Source organism: Chelmon rostratus, chromosome 5 (genome assembly GCF_017976325.1).
Source record: "Chelmon rostratus isolate fCheRos1 chromosome 5, fCheRos1.pri, whole genome shotgun sequence".
Taxonomy (NCBI): Eukaryota; Metazoa; Chordata; class Actinopteri; order Chaetodontiformes; family Chaetodontidae; genus Chelmon; species Chelmon rostratus.
The window spans coordinates 6,667,911-6,680,413 of NC_055662.1; the positions used below are offsets into that span (position 1 = coordinate 6,667,911).

At 42.1% G+C, this 12,503-nt stretch overlaps 1 protein-coding gene across 4 annotated transcripts; it reads right to left on the reverse strand.

Moving 5' to 3' along the window:
• Nucleotides 1-3,046: 3,046 nt before the first annotated feature.
• On the reverse strand, nt 3,047-12,288 carry hdr (hematopoietic death receptor). Of its 4 annotated transcripts, none has more exons than XM_041936898.1 (10): nt 12,174-12,288; nt 9,641-9,794; nt 9,169-9,297; nt 8,927-9,038; nt 8,655-8,746; nt 8,403-8,495; nt 6,120-6,160; nt 5,812-5,898; nt 4,805-4,841; nt 3,047-4,632 (listed from the first exon to the last, which is right to left on the reverse strand). In XM_041936898.1, the coding sequence occupies exons 1-10, from the start codon at nt 12,195-12,197 to the stop codon at nt 4,340-4,342; spliced, it is 1,062 nt and encodes a 353-aa protein (XP_041792832.1). In that variant the 5' UTR covers nt 12,198-12,288; the 3' UTR covers nt 3,047-4,339. The 4 variants fall into 4 exon arrangements, with proteins under 4 accessions (XP_041792832.1, XP_041792830.1, XP_041792831.1 ...); XM_041936896.1 differs by having other exon boundaries at nt 5,641-5,898; XM_041936897.1 differs by having other exon boundaries at nt 5,812-5,901.
• Nucleotides 12,289-12,503: the final 215 nt, after the last annotated feature.

Genomic DNA, 12,503 nt, shown 5'->3' on the forward strand with positions numbered 1-12,503 from the left:
GGGGGTCCCCCTTGGATGTTCCTGCTGGTGTCCATAGACTCAGCGATGTCGGTCTTATGCTGGAGGAAGATTCAGATCATCCATCCCTTGTAACCACTAACCTGGAGTTAACGCAATTGTTCAATTGTAAATTTTAAAGGCTGCAGTCACAGCAAACCAAATCTCATTCACCGCCATTATATTGTATTTCAAAACATGTAAAACTGAACTACCAACACGTCTAAATATAATTTGTAAATGATAAACAATTTCACTAACCTTAATTTAATACAACAACTAATTCATACAGTACAGTAGGGTATGAAACATGGAGAAACACTGAGAATGATTTATTTGAGGTGGATTCAAGTACAATGGAACCTGCAGTTACCATGGTGATCGCTCGCTGAAATATGCACAACCAGAAATTATAATGTATTAATACATGCTTGCCATTTAAGGCATGCTACACAGTTAATATTTATATGAAGGGCTCACCTTAAAAATCTGGTAATTATTTGTATCATTTCAGAATGCCAATTCATATTTAACATAAAAATCAGAGAAAAGTTTCCCATAATTGGCTTATAAATGTTCAAAAGCATAATTATTCTACTTGAGCTGACAACTCAAGATTTTTGTTGCAGTGCTGTGATCCAGTTCCTGTGGCTGAATCGAAACATATCAGTGAAAACATGCCAGAATCTGAGCAGGACTCAGTCATCAATGTCTTGGCGTCTTGCTGCACACCAGCGACTTGTTTTCCACACGTTTTCTCTCAGTCGCCGTCTTTTCCTGTGCCAAATCAAACGGTTTGCTGGTGCTTTTTTCTGTGAGATGCCGGGTCAGCAGGCGCTTCATCCCTCTCGTGTTTGCACCTGAGCTCTGCTGCCAACATGCACATTTCATTTCCATTTGTTGGGCTCTTTATATCGCAGAAAAGCAGTGTGTGCAGAGTCTCAAGCCGAGGTCAGTGTTTTCTAAATGGGGTTTGGTTGTAGAGCTGACTTACCAATGAGGGAGGCTGATAGAGACACACTGAAACTACATTTATGCTATCCAGTTGCTTTGGGCCACAATACAGAACCGTACTGCCAGGCAGAGAAGACTAGCTGTACAAATGATTACATCTTAAGGTTCAAATTTTGTCGGTTTTGGAGGAATATCATGTACAAGTCTCAGAGCCATGAAGTGTGTGTACAGCATTTATGTCCAGGAGCTGCATTTGGTGTTAATGACATCTGTTTGAAACTTGACTTAAAAGTCTGAAGAGTGAGATTTCTTCGTTGTGGTTGGCTGGGTGGATCCCTCACTTCTGATTTCGCAACCACTGGGTGTGAACAGAAACAGCAGAGTGGTGTGTTTCATTGCTTTCCTTCACTGTGGTGATGGACTTTCTTTTGTCTGAGAAGTTGGAAAAAATAGCAAAGTGTTTTTCTGTGTTTCAAAGTACAACCTTTGTATTTCATGCAACAAAGTGCAACACTGAGCAGCCGAGCTCTCGGATCGTTAATACACATGTACCTTCAAATCACCTTTTCCTGAGTGGTAATTTGGCCGGCACACTAGACGGCCACGACAGAATGTGTGCAGTGAGCATTAGTTTGATTCATGAGAGTCAGAAAACTGATTGGTTACAGCAGGGGTATCATTTAACTGAATGTTTCGGCGACACCTCTATTAAATGCTCCGGCTCCGAGTACACACCGTAGGGCTGGAATCTGAATTAACGGACACGGTTATCGCATCAACATTCATAATGGTAATGTAAGACAAAGCCACTTGTCATGAGAGTAAATGAACAGCTAACGCGGCGTGCTATGCAGCCTGCCGAATGAGGAATGAAGGAGAAAATGAGGCAGCAAACTGCAGAAATTATTGCCAAGTGAAGGGATGTCTGAGTAGCTCGTGAAGACGGATTAATGAGTGGATGTAGGACTTATATTTGTCAATGTAACTACAGCTATGGGACAGGCAGGGAACGTACAGTGAGACGTCCAGATAAAGTGATGTTTAAGATCTGGCCGGTCTCTCTGAACTCCTTTTGGATGAACTTGAATGCACCAGAGGAAGGAGCATCCACCCATCAGCCTGGGACAGTTGCAGCAGGACATTACATGTCCCGTGCTGAGTCACCATCACCGCATTTAGCAGCTGCTATGAAGAGGGATAAGGTGCACAGCACTGAACAGGCTTCTTCTGCTGTCCTGTGCTCATCGTGATTGTGCAGCCTCACAGAGATGATAGCACGGCTGTAGACTCTTAATTAGGACTGGGAAATTCAGACTTTTCTGAAAGCCCTGATATATCTGACTCAATAACACAGAAGTACCTCACAATCAAGCAAACACTGGCAGCTTACCGAAGTCAAAGTAATGTGGTTAAATGGGAGAAACTTGAATTCACAAGATGTATGTTGTATTTCTCTGTTTAATAAGGAAAACAGTGTAGGGACTCATCCTTTCTTGACATTTTGTTTTGTTTATTTATTAGACTGAAAAAAGCTAATACAGCTTGCCACTTGCATACATCTCCAGCTGAAACCACAGGGGGCTATACTATTGAGGGACAAAGTGGTATCACGAGACACAACGGGCCACAAATTCTGGCCATATCCTACAAATCGCTCCTTTAAAGGGACAGAAATTACCATAGAAAGATTTGATTGCATGAACAGTGGCGATAGTTATTAGCTGTATCTGCTCTATTCTCTATAAAGGCAACTGATCAACTAGGAACCAGGAAACTGATGTCCCATTCAAACGCACTGACAATTAGTTTTCCATGTCATCGCGGTTTGTCTGTTATCTTGAGTGAACATTGGAACTGTCGGGGTGTGGCCAAGTTATCTAGCAGGCACACCGGCTCCATTCAATTTACAGGTTAGAGTATGGCACAGAATTTAAATGATCTGGGAGTTTGCATCAGTGCACAACTCTCTGCATATATTTTTTCTGCATTAACACTTAGCTCAAACCAAACCTGAGCAACAGCACTGTACATGGTACTTACAACTTAAAAAGCACATTATTTTAGTCAAAGAAAAAGCAAGGGCTGGGTGTGTGTGTGTGTGAAAAAAAGAGTTTATTATTTTCTCCACTTGTTCACATTCACATATTTTTGTTCATTTTCTCAAGCCCAGCTTTTGCTCAGAAGCCTAATTCTGAGGATTTTCAGAGCCTATCAAGCTGTAATAATTCAGTAAAAACCCTTGAGTAGGTCTGTAAAAATCAGTTTAAAAAAAACTTAATATAACAAAGCATTTCAAACACAACTGGGCCTGGAAGTAAACACAAAGCAACAGGCTAAACTGTTAACGAAACATTAAAAAAGAAAAGAAAAAAGGGTAACATTGCAATTATCCTATCAAGGCACTGAAGTGTAGAACCTTCTGTAGTTTTATAAAACCTTGAAGCGGTCAGTGTTGTGCTCAGGATTATGACAGAAGTGTAACAATAAACCAGAAGCACAACGCAGACAAGCGATAAGACACATTAATTCATTTTGATCAGCAAGTCAACCAACAGGCAATCTGAGCCATGAACTCAAAGTGTACAACATGGTCAGGCAGAGCACGTATTATTGAAATAAAATCCAACACGACAGCTCTCCACCATAATAACTTTAAATACTTGTGCCACGGTGGCAACAGTTTAACTGTGTCTCCCACTGAATAAATAAAACACATCATGAGGAGCGAAACGGTCGATAAGGTCTGACAACCTTCACTATGTGAAACAATCAACCCGTCTTGGGATGTTAGTTCATTTTTCTTTTCAGTAAAAAAAACAATCATTGTATATGTGGATTACAAGACAGCAAGCACTTTGTAATCAAATACTTTACTCTCAACAGTCCATGTGGAGCTGAATGAAATAAATCACTTTCAGTCAGACAGAAACAATGTTGTCTTGGTTGTGTGTAAGGTCAAGCAGACATCTTTGTCGAAACAACACCTAACATTTCCCCATCAGCTGTTCAGTACCATAAAAAGCTTTTACTGCAGCAGCAACAGCTACTTTATGAGTGTACAGGCGAGGTTTTTTTTCTTGACAAAAGCCCATTATAGGAGGCCTTGTGCACTGCTACTCCAAACCATGTTGAGGACGCAGAAGCTTGCACGAAGCACCTAGGACCTGACACCATGTGTGATTTTCATGAGACTATCGTACTCATGCTTTCTGTTACGAGAACTTTTTTCACTTTTCTTGTGAAAGACCTCTATGGGCAGCAGCCTTATGCGATGCTTGTCCAACCAGTATTGGATGGAACAAAAGCTTTCAGCTACAAGGACTCACAGCATATGTGGTATTCAAAGAATACATATATTCAGCAGGGTTTCCTGACAACAATTCACCTCTCATTTTTCCTCGCAGAAGTAATGACCGTAGTGAATAGCGTTCTCTTTGACATTCTCAGCTGTTCGCCTTTGATTCAAATCAAGCAGTGCTTTCAGCAGGTCATTTAAGCTGGCTTCTCTGCCCTCTTTCTCCACCCAAATATTTAGAAGTTCATGGATCCTGTCTTCATACAGAAGGTGCTCTTTGCTTTTGATCACATTGTCGCTAATACCAAGGTGACGGAAGAATCTCTTGTGGTAGTCAACGTCGATTTCTTCAAAATACTCAAAACATTTCCTCAGAGACTCCTCACCTGCAGACAAAGAGAAAGTTTTCATTCACCACTTATTAGGAACATTCAGAACTGGTACATGCGTTAAATACACCTGACTGAGGGGACTGAATCCCAAAGCAAGGCTGCAACTAAAAGAGTGTGTGCATCTGAGTAACATTTCAGGGAGGGAATGAGAACAGAAACTCTTTACCATTCACAGGAACAAGCTTGGGAAGTTGCTCATCTTCCTAAATGACAGAAGAGAGAAACAATCATTACTATCCGAAGAGGTCTGTTGAAAGTCCTAATACAACAAAACAAGCTAAGAGGTCTTTCAGGTTTGAATGGAAATCTCTCCTCATGTTAATCTTTAACAGGTGCAACACGGAACATGTGACTCATCAACCCCTGCTCCCGACAATATCAAAACAACCCTGAACACAACCACACTTAACCTGCAACTGTGCTACAATGCAGACCAACTAAAGAACACATGTTTCACAATGCTTGAAAAAATCATTGTGAAATCATCATGTTTCACAATTATACTTTGTGAAATCATCATGTTCGATGACAGTAAATCAACAGCGAGTCACTGTGACTTTATGCAACAGAAGAAAACAAAGAAAAACTTAATTTACATGAATGTAAATTATACACCATTTCCAGGAATCTTAAACGAGTGAAGGGATTACCACATTGATGATAGCAACAATAAACTGTGTGCATTTCTGTGTGTTTCAGTCAATTTCAGTTTAAGGTCATCTTGGATAAATAATTTCCACAGTAAACATATAGTTGCACTGTATAATATCAGAGAGTGAGCACAGGGAATGGCAGCTGTGTTGAACAGTTTTTGTGCACTTTGTCATGTAAGAATCCAAGGGCGGGGGAAACTGGAGGAGGAGCACAGTCAGACCAGTATGAGGGCATGAGCTGTAACAGCAAAGCGTTACTCAATGGAAACAGTAAGCAGCAAGGAGTGAGTATGTGAGAAGGAAAGAAGCAAGGATGGAAGCAGCTTTGGAAAGGAGCTGTTGCTCTCACCCTCATGTCGGGCTGTCTGGGGACCATGGGGCTGGCTCGGGGGGGAGATGCGGGGAAGGCACAGGAGGGCAGGCCGGTTAGGCTGTGCTGGGAGTTACTGGCTGAGCTGTTGAGGCTTTCACACAGCACTTTACGCTCATCCTCCGTATGAGCGGAGGATTTGGCTCTCACCAGTTGCCGGGACAGGATCAGACCTGAGCAGCTCAGCCTTCGTGGTTCTCCACTCCTCACTTCCTCAGTGGGACAGTTGTCACTGTGCTGCTGGAGAGGATGAGGGACATGTTCAGACACACATCCTTTATGTCCTTTTGAAGAGAGAATCATTCTTAAACACATTCAGATTTCTCTGTCTGCTTGTCAGTAAGTACAGGCTGCACTTGTTGAATTAAACCTGTGAATCTGTGAAACCTGAGGAAACTTAAGTCATTGATATCGGCTTGTTCTACTGTTCTGCACTTGCTTTATTGTTAAAGACTCACCTGTCCAACTTTCACCCTGCCAGGTTGACTTCTCTGAGAATCTGAAAGGATGTGAGGAAAGGAGTATTCAATGTTAAGACATTCCCCAGAGGGCCACAAGCTGCTATTTGAAAGCATTTACAGTACGTGTGACTTGATTCAGCAGAGGATTTTCATACTGTAGGAGAGCCTGGCTTAAAGTTTGGTCTGAAACTTAATGGCATACACCCTCACTGGCAGAAGGCACAGGATTATTAAGTAGGCCCACATGATGTCTATGTTTTATCCGACTACACCTCTTTCCAACGTCAGCAGGAAGTGTTAGCACCTCATCTGCCATAGCACCTGCTGCTGTGTGATCATCAGCTTAAACAACCAACAGCATACCTGCCATTTGCAGTCCTGTTGAACAGGTCTCTGTGCCCATACTGCTACAAAACATCAAGTCGGCAAGGCGGTGTGGCGCACAGCCCATGTGTGACAAAGACTCAAAGCCTGCTGCGACATCACTGTTCGTCACTTTAAATCCTGAACCATCCAGCATGAAACTTGTTTTTGTATGATATGCCCTGTGAATCAAACAACTACAGTCTCACTAGCAAAATCACAGTTTAAACTATGGTTTTGAAAGGGAAAGGTCTACCTGGAAAGCTGGGACAACTTGTTTATTGTTGTGTTTTAGCTAATACTGTGCTTGCCCTGTTAGCGTGACGCACAGCATTTCTCACCCTGCCTCTTTCTGTTTCCCTCCCCCTGGAAGTGTCTGCTCTGTTGTCTTTCCTCATTAGCAGTATGTTTTATCAAGTCGCCCAAAAAATTGCAACTCTTAATTCAGTTTTCACAACAGCAGGTGAGCCGCATGTGGGGGAGGCTTGTTGTTAATGACGTAGCCTATCGAAATGACTGAAACCAACTTGGTACCAAATGACATCTGCAACAACCAGCTTTGACAAAGCGAGAACATAAGCAGGCCTACATTAAACAGGAGACGCTACACCACACAGGAGGGACATACGCCAGAGAACATCACTCTTTCTCTGTGTGTTTCTCTGCAGAGCATGTGTCATTGTCAGTATATGTCAGAGGCAGAGTGAGGGGAGACTGTCCGCTAGTTAATCAATCACAGATGGCATCGTTCTCTTGGACACAAAATAAAAACAAAAAATGCTAAAATGCTGGCAGCTGTTAATATACCTGGGCTGCCCACCCAAATAAATCTGTGTGAAACCCTGGCACATCACTAGCTGAATCCATGGCTGTCAAATGCAAATGAAGGCCAGAGCTTGACATCATGCCTCACTGGACGGCGAGAAGTGGACACCGTATGTCGACACCGTTCAATCAGCACGTGCTACTTCAAACATGCCAACTGATTTACAGTATAATCTGACTGCATGTGTTACAGGAGTAAGCAGAAACAAGGTGCTTTCCACAGCACTGACGCAGACTCAGACCTGTGAGAGCATTAACTAGTACCAAGGTGTCACTACAAATATGAGACCAAAACATCAGCAGAGCAGAAGTTTGATTTGCTGCTGTTTGACATTTTTTCAAGGAAAGCAACCAATCTGATGACATCACTTTGGGAAATTGTGATAGGAAGTTTTTTTTCACTATTTTCTGCCATTTTAGAGATGAATCTGGGAAATAATTGATTGGTTAAAAGCTCAGTTCAAGCTCAATTATTAGCTGTAGCCTTTGTTATGCCATTCAGTTTTGTTGTACCAAGAATCAGATAAGGATTTTTCTTCTGAGACTGGATGTAAATGTCTGAAGTTATGACACAGGAGAATTGTTTGCCTGTGTCCTTAAGCTGATTAGCATTTATTAACGCATCTATCAGCACCCAGAAAGGTGTATTGGTATATCCCTGTCTCTGTAGAATCTGCATTTGGCCAGAATATCACTACATCTAAAGATCAGATGATCCTAATCACACGTGTGCTGTGTCATGTCATACTGCAAGCTCTAATTTGCTTGTCTAAAATCTGATCCTTTGCCAGGTCTTTTTTTTCCCCTGACTGCGCCTGTTGTCATTGTTTCATTGCTTTCAGTGTACACAAATTGTGGCGAGGCAGAAATTCAACTAGACCCTGTTCTTAAAGAACAGTACATCTTAAAGTGATTGAGTTGAAAAATGTTTTAAAGCCTAAAATGTTTGGTCACATTCAACATCACTTTCCCCTCACACTTATTTCATCATTTTCAAAACTTGGAAATGAAGATTAGGGTTTGAAATATTTCCCAGCCAGTATGTGGTTTTTGTACATTTTAAAAAGTTGCAGTGTCATCGTTTCCACTTACCTGTTGCTCTACGATATCTCCACACGCACACGGGAGTTACCCCAATGGCCACAACAGCCAACAGCACAAGTGGTACAATCACTGAGGCGTTTGCTGATTAAAAAAACAAAACATAATTAAAAACCATTAGCACCATATAATGCTAATAATATGGCCATGTGGAATATATTTTTACTGTAACAACAAGCCATGCACGTCTCTAGTGATGACTGGTATTTTTAGAATGGAATTAGCAACCACTGAGTCGTGTACCGGAAGAAGAGCCAGATTTGGGCTGGATTTTCTTGCACTCCGTGTTGGAAGTAGGGGTGCAGTTCCTCACGAGCTCTTCATCCTTTTCACACCTAGTTCGCAGGGAGGCAAAAAGACGGATTTAAAACACGAAGGGATTAAAATGAGTGAGGCTATCTTCGGTGCATACTCCAATTAGGAAATAAGTGGAATAAAAAGGATTACAGTCCCATCACTCACATTGAATGAAGCAAGCACCAGGTGTGCAGTCCGTTTGGTTTGCATAGACTCACCTTGAACACTTCTTGCACACCTCACATGCTTGGTCAGGAGCACAAAATCCTCCCAATTTGCACTGACATTCAGCATTGTGAGTGTGAGTACATGGCCTTACAATTTCCTGATCTGAGAAAGCAACATGAAAAAGACCTTGTTAAGTCGGAGTTTATGCTCGGAGCACTTTGAAAAGGTTGAATATTGATTTTTCTTCCACAGTCTTTCCGATCGATAGTGTAAAGCCATCAAGCAGAATTACCTGAGCGACACTGTGTGCACTTGAAACAGTGCTTCAAACTGTTGGTATGCTCCGTGTATGTTCCATCGTCGCATTCCTCACACTGGCCCTTCTCTCTGGCTGTGGTGCAGGCCGATATCATGCGTGTGCCTAACATGCACGCGCGCACGCACGCGCACACACACAGACACGCACACACACGCGCGCGCACACACACGCACGTGCGCGCACACACGCACACGCACACACGCACGCGCACACACACACGCACGCACGCACGCACGCACGCACGCACACACACACAGTAAGTCTAAAATAGCTTTATCCGCCTACTTAATTGGGCTTCAATGGAACTTGTCACTCTAGCTGAATAATATCCAATCATAATCAAGCTCAACCTGTTTCATAGCTGTGGTGATGAATTTCTGATTCAAGCTGCTGACAGACCTTCAGTCTCAGTGGACTAAATCAAGCATGGTTCCATGTGGCTTACCAGCTGGACAGTTTAAACAGCAGATTTTGCCGTTCAGGTACTCCAGGTTGTCGCTGCAGTTGATGTCTCGCTGTGTCCTCCTGCCAACCACATCAAGGCCAGACCATGGAAACGCCCCCATGGGTTTGAGAAGCCAGATCAATACCGAGAAAACCTTTGGAAAGAATGACTGCTGTCAACATGCTGAAAACAAACAATTTAGCTATTGTTTCCTCCCTTTTTTCTTGTTTTAGGATCACTTTTATTGATCATTTGCAGAACTGTTTTTCAACTAATGGACTAACACGCTGAATCAGCAACAATGAAAATAATTATCATTAATAATAATAATTTTAGTAATTTCTAAAGCAAAACACCCATTTTCTTAGACTAAACATCTCTGAGCTTAGGGCTGATGATCTGTCAAAACAAGACATGCCAGCCTCACCTTTAGTAAATTAAAATGGGCAATTTTATCTATTTTATAGCTATTAATAATCTTAAATCAATAAATAATCTGATATTTTATGGACCAAATGATGAAACAAGTAAAATGCAGAAATTCTCTGGTTTTACCTTTTCAAATGTGGTTTTCTTTGTTTTAAATCACTCTAAACTGAATATTTTTGGACAGCAAAAAAAAAAAAAGGGGGACTGCGATGGGCATTTTATAGATTAAATGCCTGATCGATCAATTGAGAAGGTAATCATCAGATTCATTGATAATGAAAATAATCTTTACTTGCCGCAGGCATTCATTTTGATTGATTTAGAGTCTTTCAATGATTCATATTTGAGTCTAGTCCTTTAATGGCAGTCTAAAGTCCTTTATAAGCGCATAACTTCAGCTCACAGGAAATTGCTTGTTTGCCGAATACTTATCGAAGAGTTCTTCAAACAAGACAAAATATTAGTCAGTTTTCCATGAAAGCTTCCTTGTCTTAACTGTGGTTTTTGAGATGATGAAATACTTCTTAAGATGGTGCCCGACCAATAGAATGCACTTCCGATCAGGCCACAAGTTAATAAACAAGGGTAGAGCTGAGCAGGTGAACAGGGGATTTCCTGTAGACATGCTTCAAACTCCATCTTCACAGCACCAGAACGGCCTGATGAACGTAGTACCGTGAAATCAGCTAAGTGAATTTCTTAAACTGACAGGATTTACAAGACTTAATACAGACTCGTGTTGGCTAAACACAATCAGATCGTGTCCAAATACAGTCAATACCTGGCCAGGTTGAGGGAATAACCAAATAAGGCAATCAGGCATAAGGATTGTTGTACACACCCATTATTTCGTCACATCATCTACATTGTTAAAAATCACATGCCAGGGGCATCTCCCAGCATGCACAAACACACCTAGCTTGGAGTACAGGTGGTATTACAGGAATTTTAGCCTAACTCCCCTGCCTACTTTATTAACTTAAAAAAAGCGTGAAATTAATGAATGAAAAAGAGTTACACACTGCTAAACAAATCTGTTAGACCGCATCTGGCATGAAGGGGAGAAATCATACAAACCTCTATTCAAAATAACTGAGTGTCACCTTGTTTAACCGCACAGAACAAACAAGACATTTCCACTACAACATGGGGACATGTTCTGAATGTTTAGGAGCCGTGCTTTAAATCGGCATGTATTTAATCCGCAGCACGACGCTTCATTTAGCTAAAAATCACAACTTTTGAGGGTAGTTTACACCGTCGCTTCCGCTCGCTGAGCATACAGGAGATAACCGCACGATTACCATGCAAATCAGAGGTGAAAGCCAAACTTTTGACCGAGTCAAGCTGCTTGGCGAATTATTACCCCGCCGTTCTGGGGAGGAATTATTAATAATTCATCAAGTATTGTTTGACCCAGACTTTACGACATGTACCTGTGGAAATTTCGAAGTGCGCTTTAAATTGACACACTCTTAAACGTAGACTGGGGCAATACAACAAGAAAACACACGCCTCAGAGTTGGAGCATAATGCAGGTTTTACTAGCAAACGTTTGTTTGTTTTTAATTCAGAGGTGGCTGTTAATTTACCTCCAGCAGTTAACCGTGTAAACTTTGGAGCAGCTCGTGTTTGAGGGGGAAGAGCTTGAATGAACGAGTGAGCTTTAGAGGAATGTCGCACCTGAGCTCGGACGACACGAGCGAGGCTTTGACAGGTAAACGCGACATTCTGTGAGCAGGCTAAAGCAGACACAAGCTAGCCGAGTGGAAAACCCCAGAAGTTACCAACTTTACCCATACAAGACACAGACTGAAAAACTGGACAAGTTCGACGATAACTGGCCACACTTGCCTCTCCGGTATTTAACTTTGACCTGCTTCTGAGACACCTTTCCGCTTAAACAAACGAGTGAAGGAGTGACGGTGGTTGGGACAGGCTCAGTGGACAGCGACTCAGTCACCGAACACCCAGTGTTTATCTTTCAGGAAATGCTTGGCTGCCCTCACAGCAGCAAAACACAACTACTTTAATAACTCAATAAATGTCAAACAGTAACACCAGGTGCGCCCACAGCGAAAGCAAGCGTTTAAAAGACACTTACCACATATTGTAGGTGATTGGGCATGCTTTAGTAGAGATGTCTAAATCCAAAGTCTTCATTAAACTCATCCCAGACTTTAAGTCGAGGCGTCACGTGCGCTTCTCTCTCAAAGTTTAGCGCAAAAGTGACGATTTCAAGGTAATGACGATGACGCATGACTGGGCGGGCCCAGAGCCGGTATCCCAGAGCAACCGTCCGCCCCATCTCACACAGAAGTACAGACTTAAACAGAAAGACGAGGTTTTCCTAGCGTTGCAAAAGTACCAATGCAACAATTAAAGGCACACCCTGTAGAAGTAAAAGTCCTGCGTTTCACTTGAGTGAAAGGTG